Source organism: Giraffa tippelskirchi, chromosome 1, assembly GCF_054371585.1.
Source record: "Giraffa tippelskirchi isolate mGirTip1 chromosome 1, T2T-mGirTip1v1.2.pri, whole genome shotgun sequence".
Classification (NCBI taxonomy): domain Eukaryota; kingdom Metazoa; phylum Chordata; class Mammalia; order Artiodactyla; family Giraffidae; genus Giraffa; species Giraffa tippelskirchi.
In genome coordinates, this window is record NC_137275.1 from 120,882,546 (window position 1) to 120,903,529 (window position 20,984).

The 20,984-nt window shown below is 38.5% G+C and overlaps 3 protein-coding genes across 3 annotated transcripts in view; 2 read left to right on the forward strand and 1 right to left on the reverse strand.

Moving 5' to 3' along the window:
- The window catches only part of LOC145507540 (uncharacterized), a 71,901-nt gene extending 50,917 nt beyond the window's left edge, over positions 1-20,984 (forward strand). Inside the window, exons 2-3 of the mRNA XM_081494205.1 lie at positions 11,675-11,772; positions 20,369-20,984. Of these exons, the coding sequence (XP_081350331.1) occupies positions 11,675-11,755 (81 nt within the window). The 3' untranslated portion in view covers positions 11,756-11,772; positions 20,369-20,984. The remainder of the gene's footprint in view (positions 1-11,674; positions 11,773-20,368) is intronic.
- On the reverse strand, positions 1,183-2,879 carry LOC145507524 (methylsterol monooxygenase 1). The gene has a single exon (XM_081494160.1). The coding sequence runs from the start codon at positions 2,839-2,841 to the stop codon at positions 1,960-1,962; it is 882 nt and encodes a 293-aa protein (XP_081350286.1). The 5' UTR covers positions 2,842-2,879; the 3' UTR covers positions 1,183-1,959.
- LOC145507536 (large ribosomal subunit protein eL30) lies at positions 7,286-7,686 on the forward strand. Its single transcript, XM_081494191.1, has one exon. The coding sequence runs from the start codon at positions 7,338-7,340 to the stop codon at positions 7,683-7,685; it is 348 nt and encodes a 115-aa protein (XP_081350317.1). The 5' UTR covers positions 7,286-7,337; the 3' UTR covers position 7,686.

Consider the following 20,984-nt stretch of genomic DNA (forward strand, 5'->3'; position numbering starts at 1 on the left):
TGCAATTGTATGGACTGTGGGTAATTCTGAACATAACTTCTAAAACTTTTCTTCACTTTTATATCCGTATATATTCTCTTTTCAAAATTCAAATTGACATGGATTTAGCTGTTAGAATGCAGTTATGTAACAGATTAAATAACACAAAGCAAATTATTTTGGATCAAATTTGCTAAGTAGAACATGCAAATATGTGCAAAGTAAACCAGTTAAGATGAGTAGGAAGGTACTCTTTATCATGCACTTAGGAAGAGAACAAAGTCTATGAACGCTATTCTTTTGGTTTTATGATTGAAGTAATTTCATGTGAGTTTATAGAGAATTAGCAAATATGCTCCCAATATTATTGGTTTTCTGAAAAATCTAGATTTTTTTGCTAGCAGTCTGATGTTGGCACTAGCAATATTCATTTACCCATTCACTCATTCAATCTCTCCTTCAAACATTCAATTTTCAACTGCTAGTAGTCATTTTCTGTGCTATAGAATCAAAGAATGCCAGCAAATGCAAATGTGGAGATAGAGATAATTATTTAGATAAATAAACTTATATATTTTCCAGTATATTTAAGCCAAAAAACTTAACTGATTCAATTTTGTTTTAGCTTTTTTAATATGTAAATTACTATGTAATTCATCTGGAAGTTCACGGTTCACGTATTGCTGAAGCCTGGCTTGGAGAATTTTGAGCATTACTTTACTAGCATGTGAGATGAGTGCAATTGTGCGGTAGTTTGAGCATTCTTTGGCATGACCTTTCTTTGGGATTGGAACGAAAACTGACCTTTTCCAGTCCTGTGGCCACTGCTGAGTTTTCCAAATTTGCTGGCATATCGAGTGCAGCACTTTCACAGCATCACCTTTGAGGGTTTGAAATAGCTCAACTGGAATTCCATCACCTCCACTAGCTTTGTTCATAGTGATGCTTTCTAAGGCCCACTTGACTTCACATTCCAGGATGTCTGGCTCTAGGTGAGTGATCACACCATCGTGATTATCTGAGTCATGAAGATCTTTTTTGTACAGTTCTTCTGTGTATTCTTGCCACCTCTTCTTAATATCTTCTGCTTCTGTTAGGTCCATACCATTTCTGTCCTTTATCGAGCCCATCTTTGCATGAAATGTTCCTTTGATATCTCTCATTTTCTTCCTTTTTTTTTTTTTTTTTAAATTGGAAATGAAATAATCAAACAAAATCACATTTATTTCAATAGCTCCAAGTGCAAATACAGCAAGTCAGTACACAAAGTTTCAGGACACTGCTTTAAGTACAAAGAAAACTTGATATACAAACATGAAAGGGTAAATAGCAGAAATAAAGCTCAATTTTTTAAAAAGTTCAAGTAACCTGAAAACCTTTAGACTAAAATAGTCTTACATCAATTCATAAATGCCTTAATTTATAGATAACAGTGGTACATTACAATCAAAAAGGACTTCCCAAAGAAAGAGTCACTTCAAACTGGTCAGCTCCAGATAAGAAGAAATTCCTGGCACTGGCTATTCTGGATTTAGCACTCACTCATACTGTACAGACTGGTATAGTTCAATCTATGGCATTTGATTTTTATGCAAATTCCCAAAAAGTATCTAAAGTTCAATAGGAGGCCAACACCACTACCAAGAGTTCCTGAAATGGTCACTATATATTTAAAAGGTTTAAAGACCAATTTTGGCTTTAGGCCTATGGTACAATGTAGGGGGAAAGACTTCAATTAATACTCCTTCCATTACTTAAATCCTTTTTGTAAGATTAGCAAAATGGCCCTTAAAACTTCCTCAGGAAAACTGTACTTAAATATATGAAAGCTCCCACTAGGAAATTAATTACAAGTTGTTAATATTCTTTTTAATCACTTAGTTGCCAAGTCATATGTATATTTCTGCTCCCCAGAAGCAATGTTAGCTACTAGCTTCAATTCAGGAAATGTATATTTTCCAGAAGGTTTATATGAGATGCTTATTCAGTCTTTTTCTCAACTTTCTTCATCTTTTCATTGTAGGCATTAAATTGAGAGTCTGTTCCAAAAATTCTGTCCCACCATGTAAATGTTGAAGCATAGTTCCCGATGAAGTTCATATGGTGGAAATCGTGGTGCCGGGAGCCAGCGTAGAAAGGAATGAGGTTTAAAGGGTTGAGAGGAATGTCATAGCCGCTATGGACATCAATAGTCTCTATCAAACGAACAGTCACCCAGGCCCAAAGAAGAAAAACATGATCACATAAAAGCATGATTCCAATGAAAAATCCAGCTCCAAGAATTATGGTTTCCAGAGGATGTGCATATTCAGCTTCCATTCCAAATGGAGCCTGAAACTCATGATGAATTTTATGAATGTATTTGTATATCCTTTTGTGGTGTAAAAGCCTGTGCAAGAAATAGTGCCACGTATCCTCGATCACTGCACAGCCAAAACATCTCGCCAAAAGCATGTACCATCTTGGCATTGTTTCCCAATCATAGGGAATACTGAAATACTCTGTAAAATAGTAAGTTCCACAAATCAATGGAAGCTGGATACAAAAGTGATTAAAGAGAAGCACTTTAAAACATTTCCATTGGTTTTCCCATGTTTCTGGTTTATCCTTTTGAATTTTGTATTTTTTCATGTAAGGTATAAATTGAAACAAAAATCCAGGTAAACAGAACAAGAAATAAAGGGCCTCATGAACTATGAGAGATCCCCACGTTGCAATCTGGAACTTTGTATAATTATTCAACATATAGTTCCAAGCATTTTTAAATGGTTCCTGCAGAGGATTCTCAGGCAAAAGTGAATCTACATATTCCACAGCCAAGGATGCAGAACTAAAGATGCTGATACTTTCATTTGTTGCCATTTTTCAAATCTTTGCAGACAGCCTTATTATTCTTGCGCGCTACCTCTCTCATTTTCTTGAAGAGATCTCTAGTCTTTCCCATTCTGTTGTTTTCTTCTATTTCTTCCCACTGATCGCTGAGGAAGGCTTTCTCATCTCTCCTTGCTATTCTTTGGAACTCTGCATTCAGATGGGAATATCTTTCCTTTCCTCCTTTGCTTTTCGCTTCTCTTCTCTTCCCAGTTATCTGTAAGGCCTCCTCAGACAGCCATTTTGCTTTTTTGCATTTCTTTTCCATGGGGATTGTCTTGATCCCTGTCTGCTATACAATGTCACGAACCTCTGTCCATAGTTCATCAGGCACTCTGTCTATCAGATCTAGTCCCTTAAATCTATTTGCCACTTCTACTGTATACTCATAAGGGATTTGATCTAGGTCATACCTGAATGGACTACTGGTTTTCCCTACTTTCTTCAATTTAAGTCTGAATTTGGCAATAAGCAGTTCATGATCTGAGCCACAGTCAGCTGCCGGTCTTGTTTTTGCTGACTGTATAGAGCTTCTCCATCTTTGGCTGCAAAGAATATAATCAATCTGATTTCGGTGTTGACCATCTGGTGATGTCCATGTGTAGAGTCTTCTCTTGTGTTGTTGGAATAGAGTGTTTGCTATTACCAGTGCATTCTCTTGGCAAAACTCTATTAGCCTTTGCCCTGCTTCATTCTGTACTCCAAGGCCAAACTTGCCTGTTACGCCAGGTGTTTCTTGACTTCCTACTTTTGCATTCCAGTCCCCTATAATGAAAAGGACATCTTTTTTGGGGTGTTAGTTCTAGAGGGTCTCGTAGGTCTTCATAGAACCGTTCAACTTCAGCTTCTTTGGCGTTACTGGTCGGGGCATAGACTTGAATTACTGTGATATTCAATGGTTTGCCTTGGAAACGAACAGAGATCATTCTATCGTTTTTGAGATTGCATCCAAGTACTGCCTTTTGGACTCTTTTGTTGACCATGATGGCTACTCCATTTCTTCTAAGGGATTCTTGCCCACAGTAGTAGATATAATGGTCATCTGAGTTAAATTCACCCATTCCGGTTCATCTTAGTTCACTGATTCCTAGAATGTCGACATTCACTCTTGCCATCTCCTGTTTGACCACTTCCAATTTGCCTTGATTCATGGACCTAACATTCCAGGTTCCTATGCAATATTGCTCTTTACAGCATTGGACTTTGCGTCTATCACCAGTCACCTCCACAGCTGGGTATCGTTTTTGCTTTGGCTCCATCCCATCATGCTTTCTGGAGTTATTTCTCCACTGATCTCCATTAGCATATTGGGCACGTACTGACCTGGGGAGTTCATCTTTCAGTGTCCTATCTTTTTGCCTTTTCATGCTGTTCATGGGGTTCTCAAGGCAAGAATACTGAAGTGGTTTGCCAGCCCTTCCCCGGTGGACCACATTCTGTCAGACCTCTCCACCATGACCCATCCGTCTTGGGTGGCCCCACACGGCATGGCTTAGTTTCATTGAGATAGATAAGGCTGCGGTCCGAGTGATCAGATTAGCCAGTTTTCTGTAATTTTAGTTTCAGTGTGTCTGCCCTCTGATGCCCTCTCGCAACACTTACCGTCTTACTTGGGTTTCTCTTACCTTGGACGTGGGGTATTTCTTCACGGCTGCTCCAGCAAAGTGCAGCCGTTGCTCCTTACCTTGGACAAGGGGTATCTTTGCCAACAAAAGTCCGTCTAGTCAAGGCTATGGTTTTTCCAGTGGTCATGCGTGGATGTAAGAGTTGGACGGTGAAGAAAGCTGAGCGCCGCAGAATTGATGCTTTCGAGCTGTGGTGTTGGAGTAGACTCTTGAGAGTCCCTTGGACTGCAAGGAGATCCAATCAATCCATCCTACAAGAGATCAATCCTGAGTGTTCATTGGAAGGACTGATGTTGAAGCTGAAACTCCAATACTTTGGCCACCTCATGCGAAGAGTTGATTCATTGGAAAAGACCCTAATGCTGGGTGGGATTGGGGGCAGGAGGAGAATGGGACAACAGAGGATGAGATGGTTGGATGGCATCACCGACTTGATGGACATGGGTTTGGGTAGACTCTGGGAGTTGGTGATGGACAGAGAGGCCTGGCATGCTGCGATTCATGGGGTCACAAAGAGTTGGACATGACTGAGCGACTGAACTGAACTGATGTAATTCATGAGGCAGGATTATTCCTTAGGCATGGAGGATTGACGACTCATTTATCTGGTATGTATCCAAGCCCAGTAAATTGTGGATTAGTTTTCTAAAGTATTCATAAGTACATCTGAGAATAGAGGTGGCTAACTTCTTAAAGGGGGCAGATAGAAGATGAAAATGTTTCTCTGTTAACTGTTTAGCAAACAGTTAAAACATTTATAATTAAAATCATCACCCTATTTTTTAAGTAATAATTTTCTCAGTGCTGTAATCACATCCTTATTCTGAAGGCTGTATATCACAGGATTGAACATCAGAGTCACTATGGTGTAGAACAGAGAGAGGAGTCTGTCAATTCCTGCAGAATGACTGGATTTGGGCCTTAAGTATGCAATGGTAGCAGATCCAAAGAATAAAAGCACAACCAACAGGTGAGAAGAACATGTGGAGAAGGCTTTAGTCTGTCCTCTGGCTGTTGGCAACCTCAGAATAGTGGAAATGATTTGGCTATAGGAGGCAAGGATCAGCATAAAAGTTACAGCAACAAACAGCAGAGCTACTGCATAAACTGAGAGCTCATGTGCAAAAGTGTCTCTGCAGGCCAGCTTCAGAATGGGAGAAATGTCACAGAAGTGGTTAATCTAGTTCGAATGACAGAAACGCAGAGAGAAGATCTGGCACATTTGCCCTGTCTGCACTGGGATTCCACTGACCCAAGGAGCCCACAGCCAGCTGGAGGCACGTCTTTGGGGTCATGACCAGGGGATAGTGCCGAGAGTCACAGATGGCCACACAGCTGTCATAGGCCATCACCACCAGCAGGAAGCACTCAGTCATTCCAAGGATAGGGAAGAAGCACATTGGGCAGCACAGTCCAGGATAGATATTCTTCTGTCCTGAGTCCAAAGGTTCACCAGAATCCTAGGGAGAGTGATGGACATGTAACAGATGTCCAAGGAGGAAAAGTTTGCCAGGAAGAAATACATGGGTTTGTGCATTGCAGGGTCAAGTGTAGTTATTATTATTATAAGACTATTTCCAATAAAGATAATGATGTAAATGATGGAGAACACCCCAAATAATAGCCATTGAAAGTTTGGAAGATCAGAAAACCCTAGGAGTACAAATTGTATCACTGTGGACATGTTGTCTTCCGCTTCCATCTCTTCATATTTCATCTGTGGAAATGATTCAATCAAAGGTACTGTTATTTCACTTTCTTTGGCTTTTGTTTCCTTATATATATAAAAAATGGTACACCATTCATTTTTTCCAATTGAGAAGAAAACAAACCTATAATTGCTAGGTGTCTAACAGGTTGTGAATTACAGTTTTCATTATTATTAAATCAATTTGTAAGAAAAGTTATCCATTTAATCTTTATTTTCTGCCATGAATTATCACTTTTTCTTGAAGATATGTGATTATAATTTTGCTCTTCATCCGAATGCTCATAAATGCAAGAATTTGAGTTAAATTCATTTACATTAGTGATTTTGCTCTTACAGCCTGTGTTTTTCTCTTCACCTCTCAGTTCTGTGTTTAATTATTATCAATTGAAAGTTAATTTGATTGCATGGTGAAATATATTGTAAGTGACCTAAGATAGTTTTAAGGATGAATATAGTTAATTTTTAAAGTATTGGTTTTCCTGTGGTGTTTCCAAAGTCTTGTTTGGCACTGGCATTCTACATATTTTATTTTTTTCTTAAAATTGATGAGTTGACTATATAATATTATGGGATGTTACTAGTTTTCAAACATGTGTATTTCAGTGTAAAGTCCATATATCAGTAGTGATAAGTTGTATTCATATGTCTCAGTTGAGAGAAAAGGAATTTTAAGCTGTTCTTTTGGCCCAGGAACATTCGAGACGTAAGAGGCAAGTACATCCAGGTTTAAGTTCACGAAAGCAGTTCTAGCTAGAATGTTCACCTCTCACTCACTTACTGCATGAAACAGACACCACCCACAACTCATCTGTGAGATCTTCCTAAATTACCCACAATCTCAGTAATTGCTGTTTTACTGATGATCCCATTCAACTTATTCATTCTTTCTTTTTTGCATGTGTTTGTGTTAGTCATGCATGTGAATGCAATAAGTTGAGATTTCCCATCTTTTTTGCATTTTTCGTATTATTTTAACTATATTACTAGCTTCTTTTGTTTTTTCTGTAGATCTTTTTGGGCAATGAATAGTACATTTCTTCCATTAAATGTGATTCATTAACTTCTAGAATGCATTAAAGATGAATCAATTTGTCCCCAGCCATCTTGGCGGCTGCTCTTGGTTGGGGACTTCCCGCATCTAAGGCAGGAAGATGGTGGCCGCAAAGAAGACGAAAAAGTCACTGGAGTCGATCAACTCTAGGCTCCAGCTGGTTATGAAAAGTGGAAAGTACGTGCTGGGGTACAAACAGACTCTGAAAATGATCAGACAAGGCAAAGCGAAACTGGTCATCCTCGCCAACAACTGCCCAGCCTTGAGGAAATCTGAAATAGAGTATTATGCCATGTTGGCCAAAACTGGTGTCCATCACTACAGTGGCAATAATATTGAATTGGGTACAGCATGTGGAAAATACTACAGAGTATGCACACTGGCTATCATTGATCCAGGTGATTCTGATATTATTAGAAGCATGCCAGAACAGACGGGTGAAAAGTAAATCATGTACAATTTTTCTTTAATAAAACTGGCCAGAGCTTGTTTTAAAAACAAACAAACAAACAAACAAAAAATGAATCAATTTGATTGCTTCTTTGGAATTTCCCCCAAGGTATAAGAGCCCCGATAGCTCAGTCAGTAGAGCATCAGACTTTTGGTCTGAGGGTCCAAGGTTCAAGCCCCTGTTCAGGTGGAGGTTATTTCGGGCTTCCCTGATAGCTCAGCTGGTAAAGAATCTGCCTGCAATGCAGGAGACCCCAGTTTGATCCCTGGGTTGGGAAGATCCACTGGAGAAAGTATAGGCTACCCACTCCAGTATTCTTGGGCTTCCCTTGTGGCTCAGCTGGTAAAGAATTTGCCCACAATGCGGGAGACCTGGCTCTGATCCCTAGGTTGGGAAGATCCCCTGGAGAAGGGAAAGGCTACCCACTTATTCTGGCCTGGAGAATTCCATGGACTGTCACAAAGAGCCAGACACAACTGAGAGACTTTCACTTCACTTCACTTTCAAAGTATAAAAATAGATTCCCACTGAAAATGTAAATCTCTCCTTCCTTTCTTTCCTGTTAGAGATCAAGCATACTTTTTGTGGGGCGTGTATGTGTGTATATTTAGAAATTATACTCTTTTTACTTATTCTTGCAAAAGTAGTAAATTACTTCATTGTTTTCAGCATGTTATACATGTATTTTCATATTATGTGTTAACTTATTTGAAATCCAATAGAAAATAAGTCACTGAAAATAAGATACACAACTAACTACATATTCTAAGGGTATTAAGTGAGGGCAAAAGTCAAGATTTCTGCTACAAAAATGTAGACAAACATGGGCTAGAACCAATAGTCCATACAAAAGCAAGAACACTGGGGTGGGTTGCCATTCCCTTCTGCAGGGGATTTTCCCTACCCAGGGGTCAAGCCCAGGTCTTTTGCATGGTAAGCAGATTCTTAATCATCTGAGCCATCAGGGAAACCACATACTATTTATATATGTACCATCTACAATATCTTAAACTACACATTACAGTACTAAAGATAATCAAACTTTTTCCATTATTATACAATTCTCTCAATAAAAATGTGATTATTAGAAATGCAAAAATGCTACGAATGACTCTTTTAAATGGTCAGAAGCTAGTGGCTGACAGATGCATTATATATGAGACTATGCAATCATGTCTCCTTTTTTCAATACCTTGTCCCTACACCTTTACTAAATTTTATTCATCTACTGAAATCAATGTAGAGTGTAGTACTTGGATACTGATTCAAATTGCTTGTTGAATGAATCATCAATCTTTTTAGCAAGCAGCATGCACCTACATTTAATGAGCCACCCATTTCCCGCAGAAACTGCCATCTGCTTTATTCTTTTTATTGTATCTGCTGTTTATGTATGTAAGGTTTCCTCTCGTTTTTTAATCTGCTTTGTAAATTATTCCTTGATGTTCAGGTAGGATAGTACATTTGAAAAGCATACTGAAACTAAGATGTCAAAGAGAAGCCAGAAAAAGTAAGAAAGCAAAACTTAATATCAAGAATGGAGTGCTCTACATTTATTAAAATATTTTTTGTCTCAACTTTTTTCTGTCAAAGGGAAACTTTTTATGAATGGTAAATGGAATTGTCAGTATAAAACTATTTCTAAAGTAAGAAATATTATAATTATTCAAATTCTATACAAACTGTACTTGTATTCTAAACTCTATCTCAGGTTCAAAGATTTCCTCAAATCTCGTGACATATTTGCTGGTTTCTCTGACTTCCGAAAACTGTCAATGCTTCTCTTTATACAACTCAAAGAGAAAATCACTATATAATTCATCTAAATAGAGCCACTTTTGTTTTTGCTCAAATTATTCATGCTTATTGTTCTGGTATTTCCACCGAAACGACAATTTTCTTTGATGTAGGGATTATGATATCATGTAAATCAGCTATACCACAATGCATTTATTACTGCTTAGAGCAAGTTTATGAAATCAATTTGAAATAGGAAATGAAAACCTAAAATTGGTGAATGCAGCTCAAAAGCCTACTTCCTTTAGGATAAAAAGGAAAACATGCCAATATTACTTCATTTTCTCATTCGTTTGCCATAGAATTTAATTTTAACAAACAAATGATTCCTTTGGTATTGGATGAGAACACATTTTAATAACTCCTCTTACTATCATACAACTTAGCTAAATAATTTTAAAAAAATTTTTGTGATATATCCTGATTTAATACTACATGCAAACTACTTAAATATATGCTTACTATGTAGTAATCACTTGATAAATCTTAATACTTAAGATGACTGATGATAATGATAATGAGGTTGTAATCTTTGATATATTGGCCAAATATATTACAAGACATTTCCTGGTGGTTAAGTGGTAAAGAATCTGTCTGGAATGTAAGAGATGAGAGACGTGGGTTTGATCACTGGGGAAGAAAGGTCTCCTGGAAAAGGGCATGGAACCCACTCCAGTATTCTTGCCTGGAGAATCCCAAGGACAGAGGAGCCTGGTGGACTACAGTCCATAGGTTCCCAAAGAGTCAGAAGACTGAAGCGACTGAGTGCACACATGCATATTACAAAGTACTCTGTAATTTCTCACTTGATAATATAATGATGAGAATCAGAAAAGTAAAAAGATTATCTGAATCAGGGTTTCCTAAATTAATTAACAGTAAGAACAAGGGATCTATTTTTAATTCTTCTGAAATGAATGCCTTTTTTGCTGATGCTACATATACATTCAGTTCAGTCACTCAGTCGTGTCCTACTCTTTGCGACCCCATGAACTGCAGCACGCCAGGCCTCCCTGTCCATCACCAACTCCCAGAGTCCACCCAAACCCATATCCATCAAGTCGGTGATGCCATCCAGCCATCTCATTCTCTGTTGTCCCCCTTCTCCTCATGCCCCCAATCCTTCTGAGCATCAGGGTCTTTTCCAATGAGTCAACTCTTCACATGAGGTGGCCAAAGTATTGGAGTTTCAGCTTCAACATCAGTCCTTCCAATGAACACCCAGGACTGATCTCCTTTAGGATGGACTGGTTGGATCTCCTTGCAGCCCAAGGGACTCTCAAGAGTCTTCTCCAACACCACAGTTCAAAAGCATCAATTCTGCGGCGCTCAGCTTTCTTCACCACCCAACTCTCACATCCATACATGACTACTGGAAAAACCATAGCCTTGACTAGACGGACCTTTGTTGGCAAAATAAGGTCTCTGCTTTTCAATATGTTATCTAGGTTGGTCATAACCTTCCTTCCAAGGAGTAAGCCAATCATGGGGAATAAAATATCCAAGGGTGGATGTTATAGAATTTAGAAGTACTTCAGTAAAAGGTAAATGTGGGCCGTACATAGTTATAGTCTTTTTTATTTGTTGCATATGATAAAAGTTAATAGCCTCATATTGAGGTATTACGTGCCCTTGAGCGTCATGATTTCTTAAAACTGGAAGAGCAGAAAAACCATCGGCTTCAGAGACCTGCGATTGTAAAGCCATCAATTTAGAAAGCCTCTGTCTCGAAGGAGAGTGGGCGGGTAGCAACTTTTTACAATTAAGAGTATGTGGTAAAAACTCATCATTGTTATTTAGAAGGGTGTTAATTTTAATGTCAAAAGGTGTCCTAGAGGAGTCGTTGCCAGAATCATTAGGTTTTAGCAAAGGAGAGGCTTTTAGATTTGTGTCTGATGGCAGACGAGGAGTGCTTGGAACAACCCGGGGAGGGTTTGTAAATATATTATGTTGTTCTAATTGGGCCTTTTGTAAGGTTTTATCATTTAGCTTATATTTATGTAATAAGTGTTCTGCCTATTGTTGAATATCAGGAGGGCCAGGATTACCTTGAAATGGCAGAATCATAGTTTCAATAGGAGCCCATTAAGGCCAGAAATCTGTAGGAATGTTTTTTCCCTGTCTGGCGGCTCATTTAGCATTCTTTTTGACCTGGTGCCTAATTTCTGAATCAATATTGTCTTCCTCAGGGAACCAAGGATTACATTCAACCACTGTTTGAAGGCCAGCCTCTATTTCCTGGTGTGAAACTGAAAATCCTTGAGCTTTAAACAAGTGATAAAGTTAAGTAAAAAGTTGATTGGGCTTTCCTGTCATTATATTTATGTCCTTAGTATTTACCAGCCTGAATAGGCTCACCCTTATACCCATGTCTTTAGTACTTACCAGCTTCAATAAGCTCTGGGTCACTCTGCCCGAACTGCCACGTATTCCATGTCCCTGTTCTGGCGTACTATTTGTTGTGGTCCTTTAATGGACCGGAACTTGGGGGTACAGAGTCGACGATAAGAAAGTGAAAGAAGGAAGAAAAGAGGCTGATATTCCCTGGTTTACACAGCATGTCAATATAACTCTAGACAAAGAGTTAGCTCCATCTACATAGGCACAAGTCACCTGGGTGGGTAAGTAGACACAGAGGACACCTGTGCTCCGTGGAAGCAGCCTGAAAGGGAGAGAGAGAGAGAACTGAAGAAAGACATGGGGACCAGTGTTCTGATGGAACAAAGGCGTTTATTCAACATATTGTGGGCATATATATACTGTCTTACAAGATAGCCTTTTCAGCAGAAATAGGGATAAACAAAATCTTACAAGTTATTCAGGAAGCTTGAGGCTAGAATCATTTTCAAGAGAGGGGATTGTAAAAGTTACTTTCCATATCAGAAGGGAAGAGAGTTGTAAATGGCTACTTTTCACAATATGGAAAGGCTACTTTCCATACGAACGAGAGACATAAATTCCTATTATTCCGGGAACTTGTGTGGCTCCTCTAGCACCTGCATTCAAGTGCTAATGAGGAATAAAGAATTTATGCAAGACCGAAAACAGCATACAGGAAGCCTCCTGTTAAATGCTTCTTTACAATGTAATTTTTCAAGTATCAGGAGGTCTTCCTCTTATTGATCTACATTTTTACTTAATATAAATGTAACATATCACAATCTATGAGATGCAGCCAAAGTAGTACTTAAATATCATAGTACTGAACACTTAGAACATTAAAATAACATCTTAAGTCAATAAATTAAATTTTCACCGCAATATATTCTAAAAGTCATAGTGAAATAAATCCAAATCAAACAGAAGGAAGAAAAAACAAAAAGAGTAGAAATCACCAAAACTAAAAAAATAAAGAAAGGCAATCAAGTAAAAAGCTGATACTTTGTAAATTTTATAAAGTAGATATTATTTTTAAAAAATAGACAATGAAAAAAGACATATCACATGTATTAAACACAAAGTATGAGCACTGGCACATTGAAATCTATAGATATTATTAAAGGATTAATAAAGATGCTTTTAATAACTCTGTGTCTATAAATCACCAATAAGATGAAATGGACTGATTCCTCAAAACTCACAAACTATCAGGGGATCTTTCCGACCCAGGGATTGAACCTGAATCTTTTAGGTCTCCTGTATTGGCAGATGGATTCTTTACCACTAGCACCACCTGGGAAGCTGCAGGATATTTATATCTATATCTGTATCTAGATATCTTATCTATGTCTGTATCTGTTAATTTACACTAATTTTAAAATATTCAATCGTTAAATTTAATGAGAAACTACAGCAAGCCAATTGGGGCAGCCTGAGGATCACAAAGAATCAGACCCAAGTGAAGCAACTGAGCACACAGACATGCACACACAGCCCCTGGAATCATACATCCAGTTTCTGGAAATGCATCTCTGTGTGTTTCTGTGTGTATGTGTGCATGTTTGCAAAAGACTGAGGGCAAGAGAGAAAGGGAGCAACAGAGAAAGAGATGGTTGGATGACATCACCTTTTCTCTCCCTCATTCGATCAATTTTGAGTTAATTTTTAAATAAGCTTTTATGGTTTATATAGAAGTTCAGGGGTTTTTTTGTTGTTGTTGTTGTTTGTTTCTTTGGATTTGCATGTGCAATGCTTTAATACCTTTTTTAAGACAATATATTTTTTTCTTAAATATATTGAATGATTTTGAACCTTTGTCAAAAATCAGTTAGTGATATTTGTGTTGGGAAATTTTTAAATGTCTTAGATTCCATTGGTCTAGTACCTACTCCTCCATCAACATTAGATGTCCTAATTCCCCTAGGATATTTATGTCCTTGCATACTAAGTAGCTTCAGTCATGTCCGACTCTTTGTGACCCAATGGACTGTAGGCCACCAGGTTCCTCTGTCCATGGGATTCTCCAGGCAAGAATCCCGAAGTCAGTTGCGTTGTTATTTAAAGCACTACAGAATAGAGTAAGACATCACTGAAAAGGAATGCTATGGCCAGGGGCATTTTTGGTTGCTTTCCAAAATATTTGAATGGCTAGTATAATGAATCCGTTCAATTATACATTGATACGGGAGAGAAATAATTCCCAAGGCCGAAAGAAATCTATTTCTACTTAAAGAACACTATTTGCTTTGGAGGGAAAAAAATGATTTAGAAAGACATTTGCAGCACCTAAAATTCAAATTGTTTAAAGTTGAATATCAATAGAACAACATTTAAAATACTCCTTATCAAAGAAAGAAATAACTTCATTCCAATCCAGGAAGGTAAGCGTGAACTCTTACATCAAAAGTGTTGTTTACATTTTAGATTGATTTTCTTAGCTAATCAAATCTTAAATATCAAAGTTTATAAAGCCCAAATATTTACTGGCTATTGAGATAATATACTAGATTTGACAAGTTAGACTATATTTCAGGCAACATCTTCATTATTCTGTTAGAAAATTAGTGAGATAAATGACTAAAATAATTTTGAAATGTATTGTTAGTTTTAATGTAACAAAAGTTATTAAAATAGTTGAGGCAGTTTTGAAGAAAATTTTAAATGTAGGAAAACTTACTGAAGAAGGCAGTAATTGGTTTCTTTTAAAATGTTTTAAAAGTGTTTGCATACTACCATCAATGAAATACAGTATTATTTCTGAAGAAACACTATTTTGAAAAGTATCAGTTGCTCAGTTGTGTCCAACTCTTTGTTCTCATGGACTGTAGCCCTCCAGGCTCCTCTGTCCATGGAATTTTCCCACAAGAATATTGGAGTTGTCAGTAGCCATTCCATTCTCAAGGGGATCTACCTGACCCAGGGGTCAAACCCAGGTCTCCTGCACTGCAGGCAGACTGTTTACCATCTGAGCCAACAGAAAAGTCCTCTTGAAAAGGAATCTAACGTTTTAGGGCATTAAAAAAAAATCATTGATGTTATGATTTTCTGATTAAATAAATACTACAAAATCAGACTACAAATATAATTGTCTTTGTCCTCATCCAGAGGGAGTTAGAGCCCTGAGGTCATTAGCTAAATAAAAGAGAAATTGGCCTGTGTCCCTAAGAAAAGAAGCCAACCTAAAGGAAAAACAAACAAACAAACAAAAAGCCTTAATTAAAAGAATCAAGCCTGTTTACTGTTCACTTGGAAGGACTTCTGCAAAAGAAAAGTTTGAGTAGAATTAATTTTAGAGTAGTGACTTGACACTGCCTTTCTCTATCTACAGTGAAGGGGTATAAGTATACAATCAAATCACAATACTAATCTCATCTCCCGTATTAGGCGTAGATTGAAAACACTGGTGGTGGTTTAGTCACTGTCCTGTCTGACTCTTGTGATCCCCATGGGCTGCAGCCCACCAGGCTCCTCCATCCAAGAGATTTCCCAGGAAAGAATACTGGAGCGGGTTGCCATTTCCTTCTCCAGGGGATCTTCCTGACCCAGAGATTGGACCCATGTCTCCTGCATTACAGGTGGAGTCTTTATCACTGAGCCACCAGGGGTTCACTAAGGTGAATATTTTGTTATGAAAATACTGAGAATAATTCATAGGTTGCGGCTTTTCCATCTTTCTCTCCCTCCCTTCTTTCTCTCCCTCCTTCTCTCCTTCCCTCCCTTCTTCCCTCTTTCTTTCCTCCTTCTCCCTCTCTCCCACTCTCTTTCTCTTGCCCTCTTCTTCCTTTTCTCTCTTTATGTTGCTTGAATTTCATCCACCTCATAATCGTTTTATTGCTTAAGTGTCATTTGAAAAAATAAAATGTGGAGAGCCTTATAGTAGATGTGGTGGATAATACCACCATTTCTGTATTGCGTGTGTGAATGCATGCACAATTGTGTCTGACTCTTTGCAATCTCCTAGACTGTAGCCCATCAGGCTCCTCTGTCCATGGAATTTTCCAGGCAAGAATGCTGGAGAGGGTCACTATCTCTTCCTCCAGGCAATCTTCCAGACCTAGGGATCGAACCTGCAACTCTTGCATCTCCTGCACTGGCAGGCAGATTGTTTACCAATAGTGCCATGTGGGATCCCCTCTGTATTGCATAACACTGTAATTTCAATTAAACTGTTTTGGAAAGTAAACATAAAATCATTTAACACAAAAAGAAACTGTTAATCAAAGTCTGAAATAAACAGTGAACTTAGAATGGAATTTGTAGTCACCAACTGTTTTGTTTGTACACTTTTTCTTTGTAACTCCATTCTCAGTGTTGAGGTTATTAAAACAGAAATAATATGAGCCAAACACAATGTGTGATCAGTATATATACATCTTTTGCTGTCATAGATGAATACATTAATATTTTTCAGTAAGATAATAAAGCCATGCATGATTGGTATCCCTGAAACCACCTGGAAAACATTCCAAATTCATAGAGAAAATCCTCAGCAATTTTATATGAAGGAAAGATTTTATGCTACTATAATATTTAAGGAGGGAATTAGAAATTGGATAGAAATTGCTTAATAAGTTCTCTACATTTCAAAATGTTTTATCATGCAATTTCTATTTAATAATCACAATACATGTGGAAATTTCAAAAATTACTTATCATTGCATCTTATTAAGAACTTGTCTCAAATCTTAGTCAAGCAAATTAGCACTCAGTTGTAGACTGCTCATTTCCAATTTGTTTTTTGATTGTTATTTTTACTTTTCTCTGATTTGTTTTTCCCAAAATACTTAAGAAAAATTTGGAAGGATATTGTTACAATATTGGAAAAGAACTAAGAAAAGACTTCAATGTGCAGAGAGAGAGGTAAACACAAAACACAATAATGAGAATAGTGCATCCCATACCAATCATTAGTGGAGGGTATAATACTCTAATTAATATTGGATATTGTTCAGTTCAGTTCAGTCGCTCAGTTGTGTCTGACTCTTTGCGACCCCATGAATCACAGCACGCCAGGCTTCCCTGTCCATCACCAACTCCCAGAATTTACCCGAACTCATGTCCATCGAGTCAGTGATGCCATCCAGCCATCTCATCCTCTGTCGTCCCCTTCTCCTCCTGCCCCCAATCCTTCCCAGCATTAGGGTCTTTTCCAGTGAGTCAACCCTTCGCATGAGGTAGCCAAAGTATCGGAGTTTCAGCTTCAACTTCAGTCCTTCCAATGAACAGCCAGGACTGATCTCCTTTAAGATGGACTGCTTGGATCTCCTTGCAGTCCAAGGGACTCTCAAGAGTCTTCTCCAACACCACAGTTAAAAAGCATTAATGCTTTGGCACTCAGCTTTCTTCACAGTCCAACTCTCACATCCATACATGACTACTGGAAAAAACATAGCCTTGACTAGATGGAACTTTGTTGGCAAAGTAAGGTCTCTGATCTTTAATATGCTTTCTAGGTTGGTCATAACTTTCCTTCCCAGGAATAAGTGTCTTTTAATTTCATGGCTGCAATCACTATCTGCAGTGATTTTGGAGCCCCAAAAAATAAAGTCTGACACTGTTCCCACTGTTTCCCCATCTATTTCCCATGAAATGATGGGACCAGATGCCATGATCTTAGTTTTGCCATGATCTTAGCTCTGAATGTTGAGCTTTACGCTAACTTTTTCACTCTCCTCTTTGACTTTCATCAAGAGGCTTTTTAGATCCTCTTCACTTTCTGCCATAAGGGTGGTGTCATCTGCATATCTGAGGTTATTGATATTTCTCCCAGCAATCTTGATTCCAGCTTGTGCTTCTTCCAGCCCAGCGTTTCTCATGATGTACTGCGCATATAAGTTTAATAAGCAGGGTGACAATATACAGCCTTGACGTACCCCTTTTCCTATTTGGAACAAGTCTGTTGTTCCATCTCTTTCAGAATTTTCCACAGTTTATTGTGACTCACACAGTCAAAGGCTTTGCCATAGTCAATAAAGCAGAAATAGATGTTTTTCTGGAGATAGTAATACCAGACCATCTGACCTGCCTCTTGAGAAACCTGTATGCAGGTCAGGAAGCAACAGTTAGAACTGGACATGGAACAACAGACTGGTTCCAAATAGGAAATTAAGTACGTCAAGGCTGGATATTGTCACCCTGCTTATTAAACTTATATGCACAGTACATCATGAGAAACGCTGGGCTGGAAGAAGCACAAGCTGGAATCAAGATTGCCGGGAGAAATATCAATAACCTCAGATATGCAGATGACACCACCCTTATGGCAGAAAGTGAAGAACTAAAGAGCCTCTTGATGAAAGTGAAAGAGGAGAGTGAAAAAGTTGACTTAAAGCTCAACGTTCAGAAAACTAAGGTCATGGCATCTGGTCCCATCACTTCATAGGAAATAGATGGGGAAACAGTGGAAACAGTATCAGACTTTATTTTTTTGGGCTCCAGAATCACTGCTGATGGTGATTGAAGCCATGAAATTAAAAGACGCTTACTCCTTGGAAGGAAGGTTATGGCCAACCTAGATAGCATATTTAAAAGCAGAGACATTACTTTGCCAACAAAAGTCCATCTAGTCAAGGCTATGGTTTTTCCAGTGGTCATGTATGGATGTGAGAGTTGGACGGTGAAGAAAGCTGAGCGCCACAGAATTGAGGCTTTTGAACTGTGGTGTTGGAGAAGACTCTTGAGAGTCCCTTGGACTGCAAGGAAATCCAATCAATCCATCCTAAAGGAGATCAATCCTGGGTGTTCATTGGAAGGACTGATGTTGAAGCTGAAGCTCCAATACTTTGGCCACCTCATGCGAAGAGTTGACTCATTGGAAAAGACCCTAATGCTGGGTAGGATTGGGAGCAGGAGAAGATGGGGACGACAGAGGATGAGATGATTGGATGGCATCACTGACTCGATGGACATGGGTTTGGGTAGACTCCAGGAGTTGGTGATGGACAGAGAGGCCTAGCGTGCTGCAATTCATGGGGTCGCAGAGAGTCGGACATGACTGAGCGACTGAACTGAACTGAACTGTTGTTCCATGTCCAGTTCTAACTGTTGCTTCCTGACCTGCATACAGGTTTCTCAAGAGGCAGGTCAGATGGTCTGGTATTTCTATCTCTTTCAGAATTTTCCACAGTTTGTTGTGATCCACACAGTCAAAGGCTTTGGCATAGTCAATAAAGCAGAAATAGATGTTTTTATGGAACTCTCTTGCTTTTTCGATGATCCAGAGGATGTTGGCAATTTGATCTCTGGTTCCTCTGCCTTTTCTAAAACCAACTTGAACATCTGGAAGTTCACGGTTCACGTACTGCTGAAGCCTGGCTTGGAGAACTTTGAGCATTACTTTACCAGCGTGTGAGATGAGTGCAATTGTGTCATAGTTTGAGCATTCTTTAGCATTGCCTTTCTTTGGGATTGGGATGAAAACTGACCTTTTCCAGTCCTGTGGCCACTGCTGAGTTTTCCCTATTTGCTGGCATATTGAGTGCGGCACTTTCACAGCATCATCTTTCAGGATTTGAAATAGCTCAACTGGAATTCCATCACCTCCACTAGCTTTGTTCGTAGTGATGCTTTCTAAGGCCTACTTGACTTCACATTCCAGGATGTCTGGTTCTAGGTGAATGATCATTAGATATTGTTATCCATTTGTAAATCAAATACTTTTTGGGTTATTTATATATGTTAGTTCCGAGGAAGGAGAAGTATATATAAATGATACATTGTATGTTCCCCTGAAATTATCTGTTGCAGTAAAAAGTAACTTGGATTTTGAGTTGTACATGCCTAAAATTCAGTCTTAATAATGCTTTTTATTTGCTTTGATCTTAGTTGATTTATATAACATCTTCAAGTTGAAATTTATTGAAAGCATGGCTATCGATTGCAAGAATTACCACTCAAATGCAAAATCAGTGTTTTAGATTTGATAAAAACTTCTTTGGCTGAGTTTTTTTTGACTTTCAATTGAAATAAACTGACTATACCAACTATTATAACACAAAAAAATCACAAAGATCATCCCCCAAATCACTTTTTTTGGCTTATTTTTTAATTATAGTTGCATGGTAACTCAAAAATGTTTGGATAGCTTAAATCAAAATATAAATAAATGCAATTAATTTAAAAGAAATAACATGAGAAAGGAGAATTGATGGAAAGGTCATTCTTAATAAAATTGTCAGATCTCTTGCTATATATTCCTGTCACAAAGCTGCATAACAAAACGCAGCATCAATTATTTCATTATCAGTAACGGGAAACTACAGCCATCTATCAGGAGACCTAGTTCCTGATATTACTCTTTTCTGATGGATTATTTTTTGTGAAAGAATGAACTTCTTTAAACTACGGCTTAATATCAAATTTAGATGCTTTTCTAGGACTCAAATTAGTTTTGAAAGTGCAGTGTACACATTTTATCACTTGAAAAACTGCCACTCAGAGAGATAGAGGACTTTACATTGATTATATATATATATATATATTTTTTTTTTTTTTTTCTTCTGCAGATGCTTCCAGGAGACCAAACAGCAGAAGCAATTTCTCTTCAGTCATGGCATTTGTTCTCCTGGGATTTTCGGATCTTCTGAACCTCCAGGGACTTCTATTTGGAATTTTCTTTCTCATCTACATATTCATCTTAACAGGAAATGGTCTTATCATAATAATCACGAGGGTAGACTCTGTACTCCAGACACCCATGTATTTTTTCCTTGCAAATTTCCCGTCACTGGAAATCTGTTATGTATCTGTCACTCTCTGTAGGATTCTAGTGAACCTTTGGACCCAAGACAGAAGGGGCGTTTCTTTGCTGAGCTGCGCCATCAAACGCGCTTCTTCCTGTTCCGGGAGCCCCGGGGGTGCTCCTCCTGGCGGTGAGGGCTGTGACCCTGTGTGTCCATGTGCAGCCTCTGCGCCGCCCTCTGCTCATGACCCACAGGATGGGCCTCCAGTCGGCTGTTGGCGCCTGGGAGGGTGGAATTCCAGTCCAGAGAGCACAGACATGCCAGGTGTCCTCACTGCCCTTCTGTGCTTCACACCAGATCGACCACTTCTTCTGTGACATCCCTCGTTGGTCACCCTGGCCTGTGGGGACACTGCGCTTAATGAAATGTGTGTCTATGT